This window comes from Neomonachus schauinslandi, chromosome 9 (genome assembly GCF_002201575.2).
Source record: "Neomonachus schauinslandi chromosome 9, ASM220157v2, whole genome shotgun sequence".
Lineage (NCBI taxonomy): Eukaryota > Metazoa > Chordata > Mammalia > Carnivora > Phocidae > Neomonachus > Neomonachus schauinslandi.
In genome coordinates, this window is record NC_058411.1 from 48,120,750 (window position 1) to 48,139,841 (window position 19,092).

General features: G+C 42.5%; 3 protein-coding genes across 4 annotated transcripts; 2 read left to right on the forward strand and 1 right to left on the reverse strand.

The window, feature by feature from the left end:
• The first annotated feature begins 5,435 nt into the window (after nt 1-5,435).
• DNAAF2 (dynein axonemal assembly factor 2) lies at nt 5,436-12,526 on the forward strand. Of its 2 annotated transcripts, XM_021701457.2 has the most exons (3): nt 5,436-7,274; nt 10,302-10,445; nt 11,698-12,526. In XM_021701457.2, exons 1-3 carry the CDS (start codon nt 5,436-5,438, stop codon nt 12,199-12,201), a joined length of 2,487 nt encoding a protein of 828 aa, XP_021557132.1. In that variant the 3' UTR covers nt 12,202-12,526. The 2 variants fall into 2 exon arrangements, with proteins under 2 accessions (XP_021557132.1, XP_044773996.1); XM_044918061.1 differs by lacking the exon at nt 10,302-10,445.
• A 1,637-nt stretch (nt 12,527-14,163) lies between these two features.
• Nucleotides 14,164-16,758, reverse strand: MGAT2 (alpha-1,6-mannosyl-glycoprotein 2-beta-N-acetylglucosaminyltransferase). Its single transcript, XM_021701413.2, has one exon. The coding sequence runs from the start codon at nt 16,222-16,224 to the stop codon at nt 14,884-14,886; it is 1,341 nt and encodes a 446-aa protein (XP_021557088.1). The 5' UTR covers nt 16,225-16,758; the 3' UTR covers nt 14,164-14,883.
• Nucleotides 16,759-16,853: 95 nt separating this feature from the next.
• Nucleotides 16,854-18,078, forward strand: RPL36AL (ribosomal protein L36a like). Its single transcript, XM_021701454.1, has 2 exons — nt 16,854-16,915; nt 17,647-18,078. Exon 2 carries the CDS (start codon nt 17,664-17,666, stop codon nt 17,982-17,984), a length of 321 nt encoding a protein of 106 aa, XP_021557129.1. The 5' UTR covers nt 16,854-16,915; nt 17,647-17,663; the 3' UTR covers nt 17,985-18,078.
• Nucleotides 18,079-19,092: the final 1,014 nt, after the last annotated feature.

Consider the following 19,092-nt stretch of genomic DNA (forward strand, 5'->3'; position numbering starts at 1 on the left):
AAAACTGGTCTCATTATTTCTAGACTAGCCATATGCTAATATTCATTTTAAGAAAAAAATTTAAAATTTTCTGAATCCTTATTTTGTCTAACTAAGGTTTTTATCACCATAAGAGTTAAGAGTCCTAATGGTAGATTTAGCAATTTTCAAACTAAATTTCAAGTCACAGAATTTATTCTAATGATAGTGAAAACCTTTGTGTCAGAATATTACTAAGATAATCATTTCATAATTATCTTTTGGCACTGGAGAGTTTTTTTTAAGATTTTTTTTAAGGTTTGGCAGTGGAGAGTTTTTTTTGAAGCTAACTAAGAAACTTAAGATTCAGAGAGAGACAGTGAGAGAGGAACACAAGCAGGGAGAGTGGGAGAGGGAGAAGCAGGCTCCCCGCTGAGTAGGGAGCCCAATGTGGGGCTCCATCTGAGGACCCCGGGATCATGACCTGAGCCAAAGGCAGACGCTTAACCGACTGAGCCACCCAGGCACCCTGGCACTGGAGATTTAAAAACATAGTTGCCATAGATTTTACATTTAGAAGACACATTATTTTGAAGCAGCAGGTTTTGCTATTTGGATGTGATCACTTAACACCATCCCCTTACTTATCTTTTAGTTTACAGCACTGCAGTAATAGCCTAGAAATGAATCTGAAAGACAGGAAGTCAGGGGTACAAAGAATGTTTCAAATGTAGGAGTAATCTTAATATTACAAAAAGCCTAGAATGGAAGACATTTCTTTGAAAGAAAATTAGCTTTTTGGGGAAGAGAGACTGATAAAAAATAAAAATGACATACTGAAGGGAAAATTCCTCAATGAAATTTTATCTGAATGTAGTGGTAAGTGAATTAGTAGTTAAGGGTGAAGTGGCAGTTTGAGAAGTGGTTTGAAGATGGAAAATTTGGGGAGAAGGTTAGTAGAGGCCTGATGTTAGAAGAGCACGATTTAGCTTTAATTTCAAGAATAGCCTAGAAAAAGTTAAAGATGAAATTAAGGCATAAGTTCAAAAGCTATATTGCTTGGAAAATTTATAATCTGGGCTTTGAAAGTGGTAGTGAAATAAACACTGCAAGGCTGTTGGTCCAGTTATGAGAACCAGAGCTACATAGGAATGACGACGAGTAGGAAGTTATAAATGGAAACTCATACAAAGTGTTCCCTCATTCATTTGCTTCTATAAGATGAGCTTTTTGAGATCTTTTTACATTTAGTGGCTAGAAAGACAGGGTGCATTTAGGACTTAGCAAGGTGAAGTGAAGCAAGGCAGTTAACTACGAGCAGGTACGTTGCCAGAACCAAACACGTGTTAGAACAAGACTGGAACTAGAACCGGGTGGCAATCCTCATCGTCCAGAAATGCAAAGCAGAAGTCTGAAAGATGGGGCAGCAGGGGAGCAGCACTGAAAGGGTATCCTGCGCCTCTGTCTGGGGGAAAAGCAGAGAGGTGGTGTGCTCCCTGACTTGGGTGCTTAATCAGCTGGAGCGTGGCTGGCTCACTGCCAGAAGTCTGGGTCTGAGGCACTGTCATGAACAGGGGCCACGTAGATCACACAAGGAGACAGGCGTGGGTAAGATTTCTCTGCTGTGAGAAAAGCAACATTTGGTCTCATGTGGGGAAACCACAGGAAGTGCGACTGGAACACACAGGTGCACCTAACGGCCGCACCTGCCGCCGTCCGCACCAGCCAGCTGTAGCCACGTGGGTGGCCGAGCCTAGCTGGCCATTCTGGGGAAATCTGAATTTTCAGGTAAAGCATCCTGACTTTTCAATCACCAGTGATTTAAATTACAGTCTGCACTAAGGAAGACATGATTACAGACTGAATTGTGCCCATGAATTGCTTTCTCTGCCTGATAAGCACAGGAACTTAATCCGGTGTTCTGTAAAATATACCTATTAAGTAAGATGAGTTGAGTCCCAATCATTCACCAAAAACGATTGTGGAATTTACTATGTCCTCTTATAGTGGTGGGGACCGCTCAGAGCAGGCAGGGTAAAATTAAGATGGAATGTTTCAGTACTGACCCTGTGCACATTCGTGTGTTTTCTGTGCAATGGAGGCCCTCACACACCATGTTCAACCAGCAGCACAGGCTACCCAGGAGCAAGGGTGTCCTGCCATGGAGGCCGAGGTGTAATGATCCAGGGGCTGAGTATGGAGAGGGCTACGGATCAAGGCATAATGGCCTTGTAGACGCAAGTAAGGAATCTGGACGTGGGGCTCCTGAAAGGCATTCAGCAGATCTGGTTTTCAAGATCACTAAGGTTACTGTGTGGAGAAGAGATTGTAAGAAGGGAAGAGCTGAAGAGACCAGTCAGGAAGCTACTGCAGAAGTCTGCGATGGAGATGATGCAGTGGCTCAGACCAGAAATGGAAAGAAGTGGGTGTATTCGGGGTGTGTAAGAAGAGACCACAGGCCTTGGTAACTGAACAGTGGTGCAGAGTGGGGGTAAGAGGAATCAAAGATTACACTTAGGTTTCAGGCTTAAGCAGCTGGGTGGACAGTACTGTTTACTGAGACTGGGGAAATAACAGGTTTGAGAGGGAAAAAAAAATCAAGATTTCTGTTTGGATGGGTGACTGGCTGGCGTTCAGTCAGTGGAATGTGCAACTCTTGATCTTGGGGCTGTGAGTTTGAGCCCCACGTTGGGTGTAGAGATTACTTAAAAATAAAATCTTAAAAAAATTTTTTTTTCTATTTGGAGATGCCTGTCACACATCCAAGTGGAGGTATCTGGTAGGTAGTGGCATGAGCCTAGAGCTCAGAGGTTAGGTGTGACTGGAGATAAAATTTTGGAGTCACTCGTCTCAACCCACATGAGATCCATGAAGGCACGGATTTTTTTTTTTACAAGTACATTAAAAAACTTTTCAATTCAAGTATAAGATAACATACATAAAGTCCCCTATCGTCAATGTACAGCTCAATGAATTTTCACAAACTGCACATCCTGTTAGCAATACCAAGATTAAGAATCAGAACACTACCCCTCACCCCAGAAGCTCACTCCTGCTCCCCTCCAATCACAACACCCCACTCCCCCTCGAAAGGACAATCACTAGCCTGGTTTCTAGCAGTGAGATTCATTTTGCCAAGCTTTGCCTATTGTAGAATGGAATCATATGGATTCCATTCATACTTGTAGACGCAAGTAAGGAATCTGGACGTGGTTTCTTTCATACAACCTTGTTAGTAACATTTATTCACATTGTTCATTCATGTCCATTGTGTGGATATACTTTTTATTTGTCCATTCTACTATTGATGGAAACTTGAGTAGTTTCTACTGTTTATCTATTGCAAATACTGCTATTATAAATATGCAAATTCTAGTATATGTCTTTTTTTTTTTTTAAGATTTTATTTATTTATTTGAGACAGAGAGAATGAGAGACAGAGAGCACATGAGAGGGGGGAGGGTCAGAGGGAGAAGCAGGCTCCCTTCCGAGCAGGGAGCCCGATGCGGGACTCGATCCCGGGACTCCAGGATCATGACCTGAGCCGAAGGCAGTCGCTTAACCAACTGAGCCACCCAGGCGCCCAGGGATATGTGTTTCTATTGGATATATATCTAGGAGTAGAATTTCTTAGTTATGAGATATACATTACAGTCAACAAAAATTTTCCAAAGTAACTGACCCAATAGATACGTCCAGCATACGAGAGTGCCAGTTGCTTCACATCCTTGGAACACAGTGATTTTGTTTTGTCCCATCCAGTGCCTGGAACAGTCCCTTACTTATATAAGTAGTAGGTGCAGCAAGTGTGCAATAAATATCTGTTGAAAGAATGAATCTAAACTTAGATGGCATTTAAAGCTGTGAGCTTGATTAGGATCATCTGGGAAGGAATACGATTAGGTAAGTAGTCTGATGAACAGACTCTGGGTGACTCCTACATTTAGAGGACAGGCGGGAAAGGAACAAGCAAAGGAGGAGGAAAATGGGAGAGCATGGAGTTCTTCAAACCAAGAGTAAAGTGTATTTCAAGAGGGGCAGTCAACTGTTTTGAATACAGCCAAGAGATCATAAGATGAGGGCAGAGGTAAAGGAGTTAGATTTTTGGTCATTTCAAATCTGAAGGACATAAGCATTAAATCATTGAAATGGAGACCTCAAATGGGCAACTGGACATACAAGTTTGGAATTCAGAACCTATATATGTCTGGTATTTGTGAGTGTAAAAATATTTGTGGAGAGAATGTAAATGGAGAAGAGACAGGATCCCAGCCTTGAGGCATTTCCACTTACAAGTGGAACAGAGGCAAACACTTGCAAAACAGACTATATAATGTTAAGTGTCTGATGAGGTAGGAGAGAAATCTGTGAAGTGTCTTGTCACTGAGGTAATGCCAACATCAGCTGTGTTAAATGTTGATGAAAGTTTCAACAAAATGAGAACAGAAGAACAATCACTGGATTTAACAACTACAAATTAGTAACTACCTTAGTCAATAAATATTATTCTATAACATCACTTTTGAATGCATAAAATCCCACTGTATGGCTATAGCAAAATCTGCTCGCCCAGTCCCACTGTTGAATTCTTGGATTCTTCCCAAACCTTTACAATCATGGGAAATGTTGCTTTGAGCACGCTCTTAGAATTGCTGGATGAAAAGAGTATGTACCTTCTAAAGGCTTTTATACAGCTACCAAACTACTCTCTAGAAAGGTTTTACTACCACCCCAAGGAAATACAGTAATTGTAAAAACAGCCTTTGCCATTTTGATAGGTAATATTTGGGATCTTACATTCGCATTTTTACTGTTAAAGTCCTGGGGGGCCTGGCTGGCTCAGTCAGAGGAGCATGCGACTCTTGATCTCGGGGTCCTGAGTTTCAACCCTAGGTTGAGTGTAGAGATTACTAAATAAAAAAAAAAATAAGAAACTAAAAATAAAAAGTCCTGTATGCTTATTGATCATTAGGTATTTATGAATAACCTGCCCATAGCTCTTGCCCCAAATGTGAGTTGTCATAGGGCAAACTTTATGGTGAAATGTCCAGAAAACTGAAATGTCGGTTTGGTAAAGTAAAAAGTGTACAATAAGCTTAAACTTGAATTACAGCTTGTGAATACGATAACGTACATAAATGCTAGAAATTACAATTATTGTGACCGTTATTCTGCAGAAGTAATTGCCCCATGGCACAGGCATCTAAAAAGGCAGTATGTGGCGTAGTGGGTTGATCTGAAGGAACTAAGAGGCTATCTGTGGCGCTTCCACCAGCCGGCTCCAAGTCCTGCCCCTCCTCCCGGCTGGTGGCGGTGTCACTATGGCAACGACCACGCGCTGCCCCAGGCTCAGTTCTCTGGCGGTTACCGAACTGGACCGCCCCACTCTCCGCAGACCAGCGACTCCACGGCGCGTCCCACCCACCTGGTCTCGGGTCCATCTCCTCCCGCCCGAGGGCTAGGAGCCGCGGGGCAGCATGGCCAAGGCGGCAGCCTCTTCGCCGCTGGAGGACTTGGACCTGAGCGGAGAGGAGGTCCAGCGGCTCACCTCAGCCTTCCAGGACCCGGAGTTCCGGCGAATGTTCACCGAGTACGCCGAGGAGCTCACGGACCCGGAGAACCGGCGGCGCTACGAGGCGGAGATCACCGCGCTGGAGCGTGAGCGCGGAGTGGACGTGCGGTTCGTGCACCCGCAGCCGGGTCACGTACTGCGCACTAGCCTCGACGGGGCGCGCCGCTGCTTCGTGAACGTGTGCAGCAACGCGCTGGTGGGCGCGCCCAGCAGCCGACCGGGCCCCAGGGGCGCGGCGGCCGGTAGCCAGTGGTCCCTGCCCTACAGCCTGGCTCCCGGCCGCGAGTACGCGGGGGGCCGAGGCACCCGCTACACGGTCTACGACGTGGTCTTCCACCCAGACGCGCTCGCGCTGGCCCGGCGCCACCAGCGCTTCCGCCAGATGCTGGACGCCACGGCACTGGAGGCCGTCGAGAAGCAGTTCGGCGTGAAGCTGGACCGCAGGAATGCCAAGACCCTGAAGATCAAGTACAAGGGGACTCAGGAGGCCGCTGTGCTGCGCACGCCCCTTCCCGGGGGCGTCCCGGCCCGGCCCGAGGAGGAGCCGGAGAGCCCTCTCCCCGATTTCCCCTACCCCTACCGGTGCCCTGCGGCGGCCGGAAACTCAGTGGTCCCCCGACCCCAGGCGCCCTCTCCTCCGGAGGCGGTCCTGCAGCCCGCCCCCACAGAGCCTCGCTACAGCGTGGTGCAGCGCCACCACGTGGACCTCCAGGATTACCGCTGCTCCCGGGACTCGGCCCCCAGCCCGGTGCCCCGGGAGCTGGTGGTCACCATCGAGCTGCCGCTGTTGCGCTCGGCCGAGCAGGCGGCGCTGGAGGTGTCGGGAAAGCGGCTGTGCCTCGACTCAAGGAAACCCGACTACCGGCTGCGGCTCTCGCTCCCGTACCCAGTGGACGACAGCCGCGGCAAGGCGCAGTTCAACAAGGCCCGGCGACAGCTGGTGGTCACGCTTCCTGTGGCGCTGCCCCCCGCGCGCCAGGAACCCGCCGTGGCGCCGGAAGAGTCCGTCTGCATGTCCGGAACTGACGGCGCGACCTGCGCTTCCGCTCGCAAGGGGGAGATGAGCCCGGTAGGGGGTTGTGCGGGTGACGGTGGCCCGGATCCCAGGCCACCCGGGGCTGCGGACGCCAGGATCACCACCCCAGCCGCCGCTGCGGAGGAGCTCGTCTCCGAGCCCGAGGAGCAGGACTTGGACGAGCAAGCGGTGTGGACAACGGGCATCGAGGAGGAGCCGCCTACCGTAGCAGGGAACTCACCTGGGGACGGTGGAGGAGGCTCCCCTGGTACTTCATCTGGGGACCTTGACAGGGGTTCTTCTGCAGGAAGAGAGAGTGCTCGTGGAGACCTCGGCGTTGAGACGCGAGTGATCGGGGAAGGCGCGGGCCGGGAGCCCTCAGATCGAGCCATGGGTGGTCCCGGGACCGGCAGCAAGGAACCTTTGTGTCCTCCTTTGCATTGTAATCAGGATGAAGAATCCCTGACTCTGCTAATTCAAGTGCCTCGGATCCAACCGCAAAGTCTTCAAGGGGATGTGAGCCCCTTCCGGTACAAATTAGGCTTCTCCACCCAAGACTTAGTTTATTATTCCTTCTTTTTGCAATTTGCTCCGGAGAATAAATTGAGTACCAAAGAACCTGTGACTAGTATTTCTTCAAACAATGCAGTGATAGAACTGGCTAAATCGCCAGAGTGCTATGGACATTGGAGAGAGTGGTATTATGGTTTAAACAAGGATTCTTTGGAGGTAACAGTTCTTTCTAGACTCTTATATTTGAAATATTCCATCCCGCTTTTATAATTGACCCTTGAACAACACAGGTTGGATCTGCCTGGATTCACTTATAAGCAGATCTTTTTTGATAAATACAGTATAATACTATAAATGTATTTTCTCTAATGATTTTCTTAAAAACATTTTTTTCTCTAGTTTACATTATAAGAATATAGTATATAATACAACATAAAATATTAGTTAATGGGCTGTTTATGTTATAGGTAAGGCTTCCAGTCAACAGTAGGCTACTAGTAGTTAAGCTTTGGAGGAGTCAAAAGTTGGAGGTTGATTTTTCAACGGGGGGGGGGGAGGGGGGAAGGGTGGAGAGGAGGGAAGTGTCCCCTAAGCCCCTGCTGTTGAAAGATCAACTATATAAATATTTGTTAGAGTGAACATCAAGATCAGCTACACCTCTTGTGGGCAGGTACTCTGGAACTTGGGGCTGAGCATTACCTAGTTTACTGAGGACATAATTTTCATGAATAGTGTGTTCGATTGTAGTTGCTACTATACTTCTTAGGTTATTGAGGTTCTTGAATTTCAGATTCAGTACTCCAGTATAACTGACAATTTTTTAAAAAGATTTATTTATTTATTTATTTATTTATTTATTGACTTAAGTAGGTGAGGGGCAGAAGGAGAGAGAGAGAGAAGCAGACTTCCCCACTGAGCGGGAGCATACACTGGGCTCATCCCAGGACCGGAGACCATGACATGAGCTAAATCAAGAGTGGGTTCCTCAACTGGCTGAGCCACTCACATGCCTGCCCCTATTGATAATTTTTTTAAAAAACTTTGTAAAATTTTAAGTTCTAAGGAAAATTTTAAACTCATAAATTAACAATTGGTGGTTTTCATTGAGGTATGTATCAGTTTTACATGTAATTTTTTTTTAGCTTTTAACAAATTCAAGGGTTAAATTCCCAGAAATAAAACTAGTTGCAGATTATATACTGAAAATTAAGTTTTTAGCCTTGGGTTTTAACTTGCCAGAAATTTTCATTTCTTCCCTATGATTTTCCTAGATATTTGCTAATAAGACATATTTTAAGAGGGGTATCTTCTGTGAGAAGTGGTTAATTTGAAACTCTCCCAAAATGGTAAAATAAATAGCCAGGGTGAGGTAAGATACTTTGTGAGAATATAATATGAAACTATCTGTTTATATCATCAGAAGGGGGAAATTTAGGAAAGGGCAGTCGTTCTCCTGTAATTGTTTTATTTATCTATTTGTTTTTAAAATTTATTTACTTAATCTCTACCCCTCTACCTGGTCCTGGAGCTCAAACTCACTTCCGGAGATAAAGAGTTGCATGTTCCTCCAACTGAGCCAGCCAGGTGCCCCTGTAATTGTTTTAATAAATATAAAAATAACAACTGGGAAGAAAGTTTTATGGATAAGCAGTTGAGAGAATACTAAAGACTATTATTTTAATCTGATTTTCTAGAAGGCTAACATTATTTTAGCAAAGAAACTAGACCAAAATGGGATTAGGGCAACTGTGTTTTATATCTTTGATGCTTGAAATAGATTTGTAATTATTTTGTTAAATCATCACATTTGCTAAAGCTGATGGAACCATTATATTCAGTTATTTTTCTTTACATTTCACTGGACTAGGGTCTAAGTATTAAAGTAAAATTTTTTAAAATCACAAGAGTAATGTGTGGGTAGACATATATAATGATTATATTATATGCATCATATGAAAATAATTAGACTGATTTGTGACTGTCAAGGTCAGAATTGTTACTTTACACATAAACAAGTATAAAATAGATTTATAAAAGCCTAAATATTCACTGGAAATTTTCCTAGAGCTTTAGGACCACTAAATTCAGTATCTTTTAGAGTAAAATCAGTCATTAGAATAAGGTGAGTTTATGCAAATACTTTGTTTTAATCATAACCATTTCCATTATAAGTATTATTTTTCCTTGGGTTAACTAAAGACTAAAAGTATTTGGTGTATTTTTGTGCAATTAATGTGTCTTTCAGGGGCAGGAACCTTACAAATGCTTTTAATTGGGGGATGTTTCTATAATACAGTTATTCTGGAACTTTAAAATAATAGCAAGGAAATTACTCCAAATATAAGATTTTTCTGTACCCAACGTTCATGGTAGGTATTCATAAGTTTAAATACTATTTAATATAAGGGAACTTTAAACTTGTCTCTTTCTGATTTTGCCCTCCTATTTGGACCAAATAATGAACTGTTTATTTGGAAATTTGTTTTTATGAAAGTATTTTGGGCAACATTAAACTGATTTTATGCATTTTAAATATGGTTATCCCTTCAGCACCCTAACTATATACCTGTATTCACTTGACATGAATATGCACAAGTTGCTTTGTGTTTGGGATTCTGGTAAAAGTGATTTATGTGCTTCCTAATTATAGTTTGGAAATCTTTCCATGTCAGCCTCTTGAAATCTACCTCATTCTTATAAATAGCTATATGCTACTGTCACAATGGATTATCTCAATGTGCAAAAACAGAATATACTTCTCTTAAATATTATATTTGGCTCTTACCTGGCCAAGAACTAAAAGGCAAACTGGTCACACAAAATTTAAATAAGTCCTGTCATATATATTTCTTAGCTGTCTCATTAGGAAGTATTCTAAAATTACATTTTATAGCAGCAACTGCATTTATAGCCCTAGAGGTGATGTTATTCTTATAAAATATTAAGAGAAAAAAGGAAAGGAAAATACCATTTTAAGTAAGATTATCTCAGACTGTTAACAGAGACTTAGAGAAGGAACTAAGACTTTTTTCTTTTAGGGTCTTTTCTGATATATGTATATACTCTTGCTATTCTTACTGCTCCGTACAATACTGTTTTCTTCTGCCAAGACAGCATAGGAGTAACATTAAACATTTTAGAAGTGTAATCCTGAAGTGTGTAAGCACTTGTATGAGCTGTTCTTAGATCAACTGTGTCAAAAATGACCTATAAGGCAGAATATGTTTTCTCATTTTATTTTAGGAAAGACTGTTTGTCAATGAAGAAAATGTTGATGAGGTTCTTGAAGAGGTCCTGAGCCCTCCATTTAATCAGACAATGTCCTTAACCCCACCATTAATTGAAGTTCTTCAGGTTACTGATAGTAAGATGCAAATTCATGCAAAGGTAAGGATTTGGTGGCCTCTGTAGTGATTTAGGACAAGGTTAAAGCCTGACAGATAACTTAATTTTTGCTTTCTTGATGTCATAACTTTAAATTAAATGTACATAATGGCTGGGAAGACTTAAGAGGAGTAAAGACTTTTTTTGCATGTATTTTACTATGTGCCAAACACTTTGTGACATTCATTTTCACATATATCTCATTTAATGCCAAAATAACTGTCCACTGAGGAAGAGGGAAAAAACTAACATTTGGGAGTTTGAGTACGAGTTCGGGGACAAACAAGTCTTTTTGACTCTCAAACCATGGGATGGAGCTATGTCATTCAGTTTGTTTATTCTTTCTAGTTGAACCTTAAGTGTGGTTATTTTTAGTCTTCAATATTGGACACAAATAATTTAGTAACTAGCACAATTGATTTACATATGAATTGGGGAGGAGAGTGGTTTGAAGAATCACAGAAATTCAAGAAAAATCAAGAAATTAAAGAATGTCCTTTTAAGAATTGACTACTGGGGCGCCTGGGTGGCTCAGTCGTTAAGCGTCTGCCTTCCTTCCGCTCGGATCATGATCCCAGGGTCCTGGGATCGAGTCCCGCATAGGGCTCCCTGCTCCGCGGGAAGCCTGCTTCTCCCTCTGCCTCTACCCCTCCTTGTGCTCCCTCTCTGGCTGTGTCTCTCTGTCAAATAAATAAAAATAAAATCTTTTTTTTTTTTTTTTTTTTTTTTTAAATTTTATTTATTTATTTGAGACAGAGAGAATGAGATACAGAGAGCATGAGAGGGAGGAGGGTCAGAGGGAGAAGCAGACTCCCCGCCGAGCAGGGAGCCCGATGCGGGACTCGATCCAGGGACTCCAGGATCATGACCCGAGCCGAAGGCAGCCGCTTAACCAACTGAGCCACCCAGGCGCCCAAAATAAAATCTTTTAAGAAAAAAGAATGACTACTAAAGGGTTTTGTAGGCCAGGATTATTTTATTCTGAAGGAGATAAGGGGTCATTGAAAGCAATTAATCAAGAATTAATGCCAGGTTTGCACTGTCTGCATTGTTAAAAAATAACTGGCAGCATTTGGAAGATAACTTTGAGGGGGGAAGCCCAGAAGCCTATTTGCAGATCTGTAAGCATTATATATTAAAAAAAAAAAAAAACTTAAAAAAAGAAAAATTAAAAAAAAAAACCTATATCCAGAGAGTACAATTTAATTTTCTGTTTTTTTCAAAGATTCTTAATTTGTTGTTTCTCTTGACATAGTTGCAAGAATGTAGTAACTCTGAACAGCTTCATGAAAGGGAAGAAAAAGGCGCTGAAGGAAGTCATCTAACTGAAAAAGAAAATACAGAACATCCTACCACCTCAACTGATTCTGATTCATCTACAGCAGTTAAAGTACTAGAAACAGACAGTTGTGGTTCAGTTGTATGCTTGCAACAAGGGTCTCTTGATGTTTCTCACATGCTGTTTGGAAAGTCTCAGCAACCTGAGTCAAAAATGGAACCTGAATTTATAAAAGAAAAAAGTCCTGTTTACTCAAATGAGGAAAAAGATGACTTAAAAGAACGAATGATAACAGAAGAGAAAGAATTAGATGGAGATGACCTATCTTCATTACTAAACAAAACTACAGTTCACAATTTACCTGGTCTTAACAACATAAAAGAAACCAATATGCAGGACGGTAGTGTGCAGTTTATTAAAGATCATGTGACTCAATGCGCATTCAGTTTTCATAATTCTTTGCTATATGACTTGGACTAATTCTATATAATTTTAGAGTTTAAAAGTAAAATTTTTTTGGATTTAAAATAGATTATCTTTCTGTTAACTACAATCTTAAAGTATTCAAGAAAGTATAAAATTAAAATTTGCAATTTTGATTCTAATGGGGAAACTAGAGAGAATTTTTTTTTTGCATGTAGAGTTTATACAAAGTTTTCTTAATTATGGAGATTTTTGTTATTCCTCTGATAGATGTATATTTTTTCTAACGGACAGTTAAACATTTAGTTTTAATACAACCTGTATATATTTGCTTGTTTGTTTTTGGCTTCTTTTGTTTACCATTACTTTAATAAAGTTTCAAAGTAAATACTCACTAAGTTGTGTCTGTTACAAAAAGTAATTTTCAAGAATGCAATTAACTAGAAATTAATCAGTATGTGTGTGTGGGTAGGGGTAGAATCTCCAAACTATGCCTTTAGGTTTCACTAAATAGGATGTATTTATGCTTGAAATAGAGATTCTTAGAACTTTACTAACCAATATTAACCATCCAATTATAATACAAATACACTGAATGAAATTTAGTATTTTTGCTTCAACTCTGTATTTTATGTGTGTCACACACACACACACACTATATATATATAGAGAGAGAGAGTTATACAGGTTATTTAGTGATGCCTTTAAAATTCAACTTAAAAGATGTTTTTGGAAGTTACTGTTGTTAAAACATTTCTTGGTTTTATAGAATACATTTATCAATTTTTTTAAAAGCTTTTAAGTAATCTCTATACCCAAATGTGGGGCTCGAACTTAACAACCCTGAGATCAATAGTCAGACACTCCACCAACTGGGCCAGCTAGGTACCCCTACATTTATGAATTTTAGAACAATTAAAAATCTGGGAATTTGCTCCCATAGGAAAATTGTCTTCACTATATTACATGAAAACAAACCAAAAAGCCAGTGTTTTCTAGTCAGTTTCTCTTGTAATAGCTAAAAAGGGCAACAGATAATTTATCTTAACAGTGGCTAAGTTATTAATATTTATATTGGAGGCCAGGAGAAAATCGAATAGGTTTTTTTCTCACAAAAATTTTTAGTACAGCATGAAAGAAAATGTAGAAAGGAAAATATTTGTTGATCTAAGTGCAGACCCCAAAGCCATGAGCTAGTTTATCTGATCTATTTCTCATTCAAAATAGCTAATTCAAACCTCTGGCTTCCCTTAGTCCTGGAAATTAACTCATTTTTTTAGTCCTTTGAACTGGTGAAAGTCAGATCAGAGCACCAAAAGCTAGTACAAAGCCTGGCAATTCATCCTGATTTACATTTAGAGCCCCTATAAAATCTGGAACCAAACTGGGCTGTGAGGGTAATAAAAATATAGCTCATAAAAGCAAGAGATCTCTTTTGTTCCACCTAGAACGACCACATGCATTTTGTCAACCATATGACTTAATTTGATGAAATAATTTCAAAATTGTCCATTTAATACACAATTTTCTTAGACTGAAATGATGTCCTGTCTACACAGAAATTAGTGTCTGAGTAACTTCTGGTTGAATGCAATTATATACTATTAAGAGAAACTTCCACATTAAATATGGAATAAATTTTAAGCGTGTTTCCTATTATTTACTATGTCCTTTTAACAAGTATAATTTCAGTTACAGCTGGCACTGGAACATTTTCATTTTGGCATGACTGAATTTTCTATCATTTCTGGCTTTTGAAAACAATTTAGTCTGTATTTTACTTACACAGCAGCTTTTTATTGTTCATTATCTATGCTTGGCTAATTTGAAAGCCAGTCTCTTCTAAAGGGAATGCATTGTCCAGAGTGGGGTTTTCTTTATTTCAAACTCAGTTATATGATGTACAAATAGTACACATGAAGATGTAATGTAAACTTTAAAACTTCTAGAATGCCTTCACTGAATTTTGGTGTAAAGAGTAAACAAAATTTATTCTGCAAAATAATTAGGAACCTTTTTATGCAAAAATGAGTATTTTATTTTGGCAGCACTAAAAGAAAAAAAAAAACCCACTGTATTTCTACATTGAGGTGAAAACAGTGTTTAAACTTTCTTATCAAATACATTCCAAAAGAAAGTGTGTTCCAAGAAAGTTCCAAAGCACAGGCAAATCTTAACACAATAATAGAGGAATCTGTAATACTGAAAATGTCTGTTCTGATAGGGTGTTTAACAAACATAACTTTTGAATTATAAAACCAGTGAAGCAATCCCTTCCTAGTAACCGTGTCAAGAGTGAAATTGGGCTTGTTCGATTAATACTAACAATTCCATTGTAATACTTTTTACTGCTATGACAGTTTTAAATAAAGTCTGCTGTACTTAAAATAAGTTTTGAAAGTGGAAAAGTGTACAAAGTTCCAGATAAAAAGATTAATAGATGCAATTTAAATAAAATTTCCCCTCTTTTCTTTTACCAATTAACAATGATTACCTTTAGCAGATACAGATTGAACTTTAAAACCCAACTCCCAAAATGAAAACTTGTGTTTAAATTTTAATCAGACATAGAAGGAAAAGATTACTATATTTGGACACCTTTTACAAGAATTTTTTTTTTTTTTTTTTCCGTATTAAAGCAGAAACCAGTTCCTAAACCCTTTTAGTCAACTGTATATTCTGTTTGGACAAATATCAAAAATAGAAGACTGTGACTTTTGCTTTTGTAATTGTGATTTTTCACTGCAGTCTTCTATAACTTTTACAGAGTTCATGGTCCCTAATATCTCCCCACCCTCCATTTTTCCTAGGTGGGGAAATGGCTGCCACAAACTTCTCACTGATAATTAGAGTTTCTGGAAACAAGTACTGTTTGTTATTATTTAAGAGTGACTCAATTTGGGCACTCTGGGTGGATGGTCTACAGGTTTTCTTGTGGTGCATACCACAGTCTCCAGCATGAAATATTCTAGGAACTTGAGGAACCAGCACTTTCCAGAATTTTGGAAGACAAGATACAGTTAAATATTGAAGAGTCCAGTCCCAGTTATAATCATCATAAGTACAGAAAGTGTCTGTGCACTCGATCAGCTTCTGATATGCACCCCGGGTCAAGGCTAGACCCATATTGTGCTCTGTGGATTTCCAAGTTTTCACATCTACCTTGTCAGCAATGCCATGGAAACTGCGAATGGCCGTATAGGTCCCCAGGGAGAGAACATCACACTCAGGACACTCTTCCTGCTTTAACTTCCACATCTTTTTAAAGACATGGTAAAAGTCTGGGGCTAAGTAGTGATCCTCCTCTAGGAAAAGTATGAGGCCAGCATAGTCTCGAAGAATTTTGACTCTTTCCCATACAAAATGCAGCTTCCACCACCAATGGTGTTTGGTTTGGGAGAACTTGGCCTCCCTGTAATGGCCAAAGGAGTCGGGATACTCAGCATTAATGCATCCCATCTTCAACGCTGCATTCTTCTCCAGGTCTCTGGGGCAATCTCTGGGGTCGCTGCCTGGAAACTCGCTGGGGTACAACTGAATGCTGAAAGGAAAGAACACCTGCAGAACCGGACAGAAATCCACCCCAGCGATCAGCTGATTGATCTCTGTCGACCAGAAGTCATGGCTAAAGATGACGAGGACGTTGTCAATGCCCTGGGCTTTTCGGAGTGAGTCCAGCAGCAGTCTGAGGTAATCCGGCCGGTTATGCACCTGGACCACCAGCACCAGCTCTCGGGGAGCCCAGGAGCCGGCCTTATCTACATTCCTCAGCGTCTGGTCAAAGTTCAGCTGGTACACCAAGGACCTGTACCGCAGCGTCAGGTTGTCCGCCTCGGGCTGCGGGGCCGCCGGGACCAGAGGAGCCGCCGACTCGTTGGAGACCCGGCGGATGCCCACGGACACAGCATAATGGTCCCCACCCCGGCCGCCCGCTCCTCGCGCGAGCTCGGCGTCCAGCAGCGGCGGGGCGAGGGCCTCGTTCTTCCTTTGTCGCCCATTGCTGCTCCAGAGGACGAAGCCGCAGGCGGCCACCACGAGCGTCAGGATCAGCACCTTCCGCTTATAGATGCGGAACCTCATGGTCTCCAGGGCAGGGAGAGCGGGCGGGCGGACGCGAAAAGGAGCTAGCGGCTTCTGCACAGAAGGGGCGGGCGGGTGGTGGCCGTCGCTTTGGCCTGTAGCAGTCAGAACTGGCCCCCGCGGCTGCCCCAGCTAACTCATCCCGGACCCCGGGAGTCCAGGGGCCCGAAGGGTCTCAGTTCCCCCGCGCCGCCCGGGCTCCACACATCCTCGCCTGGCAGCTGCAGCTCGGGCAGCGGCCCCGCCGCTAGGAGCCGCGGCTCGGCGTCGCCTCGGTCCTTTCCATTCAGCACGGGTCCCGGAAGAAGTCCCGCCGCGGCCCCACCGCACCCCCGCTTGGTTACCTGCGCCTCCAGCGGCCCTGCGTCCTCTGAGCTCTCATGCTTACGCGGGCCCCGGACCGCCAAGACCGAGCGACGTAGCCTCGCCCCACTCCGGCGCCGACCGTTCTGACAACCCGCGACTGGCCCGCGGAGCTCCGCGGCCCTCGGGCCCACACCCCTCCGGCCCGCCCCTTGGACAGCTGGTTGGAGCTTCCCGGACGCGCCCGGAGACGACAGGCCCCCACTGCCTGCTGCCTATTGGTCCGTAGCACTGTCGCTCAAGCTCAGTTCCTACTTCCGCTTCTTCCTCCCTTTTCCTGTCAGGCGCGGGCAGAGCGAGGCGAGGAGCGCGGACGTCGAGTTTCCAGGTAAGCTAAGACGGGAGTGTAGCGGTCTCAGCAGGAGCCTCCAGTGCTCAGAATCTGGGGATGGACCAGGCCCTTGTAGGAACTGGAGGGCGAGACCCGCTGTCTTGGCAGAATTAACTGGCTTCTCCCCTCGGCAGGGGGCTCACGAATGGCGGCTAGTGGGCCGGGAGACACTTACTAAGGACACGTCAGCCTTCAGGGCTGCTGACGGGTGCCGGTGCTTCGGAGGGGAAAAGTGAAACCAGACTGCTGCGGTTCCCGGAGAAGGAACGGAGGCGGGCCGTAGCTGTAGCTATTGACTGAAATCCCGCACTGAACCGGGCTATACCCAGGAGCTAGAACATGGAGGAAGAGGGTGCGAGGAAGAGTCGGAGACTCTAGCTTTTGTCCTCTCTTTGAGAAAGAAAATTAGATAAACACCACTATGCTTTTCTTCTTGGGACAGCCACAGTAAATTAAGCTCCAAAGGAACCCACTTTGTACGGGGAACTGGCTGCTGGGCGCCCCTGTACTGCTTTTTGCTGATTTTTCGTCTCATTCCATAAACGCTGTAAGCATTCCAAAAAGGTGTGCACTTCTAGGTGTATTGACTCATACGTAAAAGGAGTACTTGGTGGGTTTATACATTACTGATTAATTTTGTAATGTTTCCTATATTCTTAAAGCACTTTATTAAAAATGTTTGAAGTCTGTTACTGTAACTTAAAATGTTTTACATTTTCATCGTGCAGACAGCGCTACTGCAGAGATGGTCAACGTTCCTAAAACCCGAAGGACTTTCTGTAAGAAGTGTGGAAAGCATCAGCCTCACAAAGTAACCCAGTATAAGAAGGGCAAGGATTCCCTTTATGCCCAGGGAAAGAGACGCTATGATCGGAAGCAGAGTGGCTATGGTGGGCAGACAAAGCCAATTTTCCGGAAGAAGGCTAAAACCACAAAGAAGATTGTGCTGCGGCTTGAATGTGTTGAACCTAACTGCAGGTCCAAGAGGATGCTGGCCATTAAGAGATGCAAGCATTTTGAATTGGGAGGAGATAAGAAGAGAAAGGGTCAAGTGATCCAGTTCTAAGCTTTGAGATTCTTCTTTTATTTTTGAGAAGAAAATGTTGACGCTGTAGGAAAATTAAACCTGTATGAAAATAAATAGTGATATTTTTACCCAATATTTTGTTTTTTTTTTAGAAATCTAAATAGAATGACATGCTTAATGTGATTCAAAATTAAGGAAATAGCAAATGTGTCAGTGAACTAAGGTTTATCCTCAAATTACTAAATTTAGTTCCACAAAATTGGAATTTTGTATTTATATATAAAGAAGACAGGAGTTCCACATCCCAACTTTACAAACTAGGTTATGGATATAAACCACATACCAGGGAAAGAACTGCTACTTTCTTTACTTTTTCTGGTCAATTCCAATATATGTGTTAGGTTAATTCATAATCACAATTGATGAGCTGCTGGCAAAGGTCTCAATCAGATTTTGAAAAAAGTAAATGAGGATTAATTAGGCAGACTGAGTGGGGCAGAGTATCCAAGTTGGGGTATAAAAAGAGCTGACTTGGAAGTTAGTGTCCAGTAGGGAGGACTAGCCATATATAGATATTTAAATAAGAAATGCAGTTCCTCAGTTACACTAGCTACATTTAGTGCTCAACAGCCACATATGCTGACTGGCTAACCTACTGGACAACACAGATACAGAATATTTCCATCAGTTTTTTTGGACAGCACTGTGTTAGACTGGTCCTGAATGTAAGGCAGCAGTTTAAAACTGACTTCTAACTGCAAGACATTCTGAAGCTAGTGAAAAAAAACTGTGAGTCCATGATGGCATAAACTTTTTTGATTCTTTAGAAGTTACTCTGGGAGATACTCAAATGTTACAACTTCTTGGTTATTGGGAGGTTTGAGAAAGTACACAGTTACCACTGAAAATAGAATGGAAGGCTGAAACTCAAAGTGAGCCTTGTAACCCATGGAAGGCAAAACAGGAGTATCAAAAGCAAAAAGTGACAAAGGGTATGGGTTGTGAGAAGACAAATTCTGCATTTTGTACAAGAATTTTTAAGTTGGCCTAGATATTTACATGGGATGGCTGTAGATGAGTAATGCAAAGGGCTAGGGTGTAGGAGTAACAGCTGGTTAGCACTTAGTCCCAACATAGATACATCTGC

What these genes read in the sequence shown, in the direction of transcription:
- DNAAF2 (XM_021701457.2), top strand. Translation starts at nt 5,436, where the DNA reads ATGGCCAAGGCGGCAGCCTCTTCGCCGCTGGAGGACTTGGACCTGAGC. An exon ending in TAAACAAGGATTCTTTGGAG is followed by an intron (nt 7,275 to 10,301) that starts GTAACAGTTCTT and finishes ATTTTATTTTAG; the next exon opens with GAAAGACTGTTTGTCAATGA. An exon ending in AGATGCAAATTCATGCAAAG is followed by an intron (nt 10,446 to 11,697) that starts GTAAGGATTTGG and finishes CTCTTGACATAG; the next exon opens with TTGCAAGAATGTAGTAACTC.
- MGAT2 (XM_021701413.2), bottom strand. Translation starts at nt 16,224, where the DNA reads ATGAGGTTCCGCATCTATAAGCGGAAGGTGCTGATCCTGACGCTCGTG.
- RPL36AL (XM_021701454.1), top strand. Translation starts at nt 17,664, where the DNA reads ATGGTCAACGTTCCTAAAACCCGAAGGACTTTCTGTAAGAAGTGTGGA.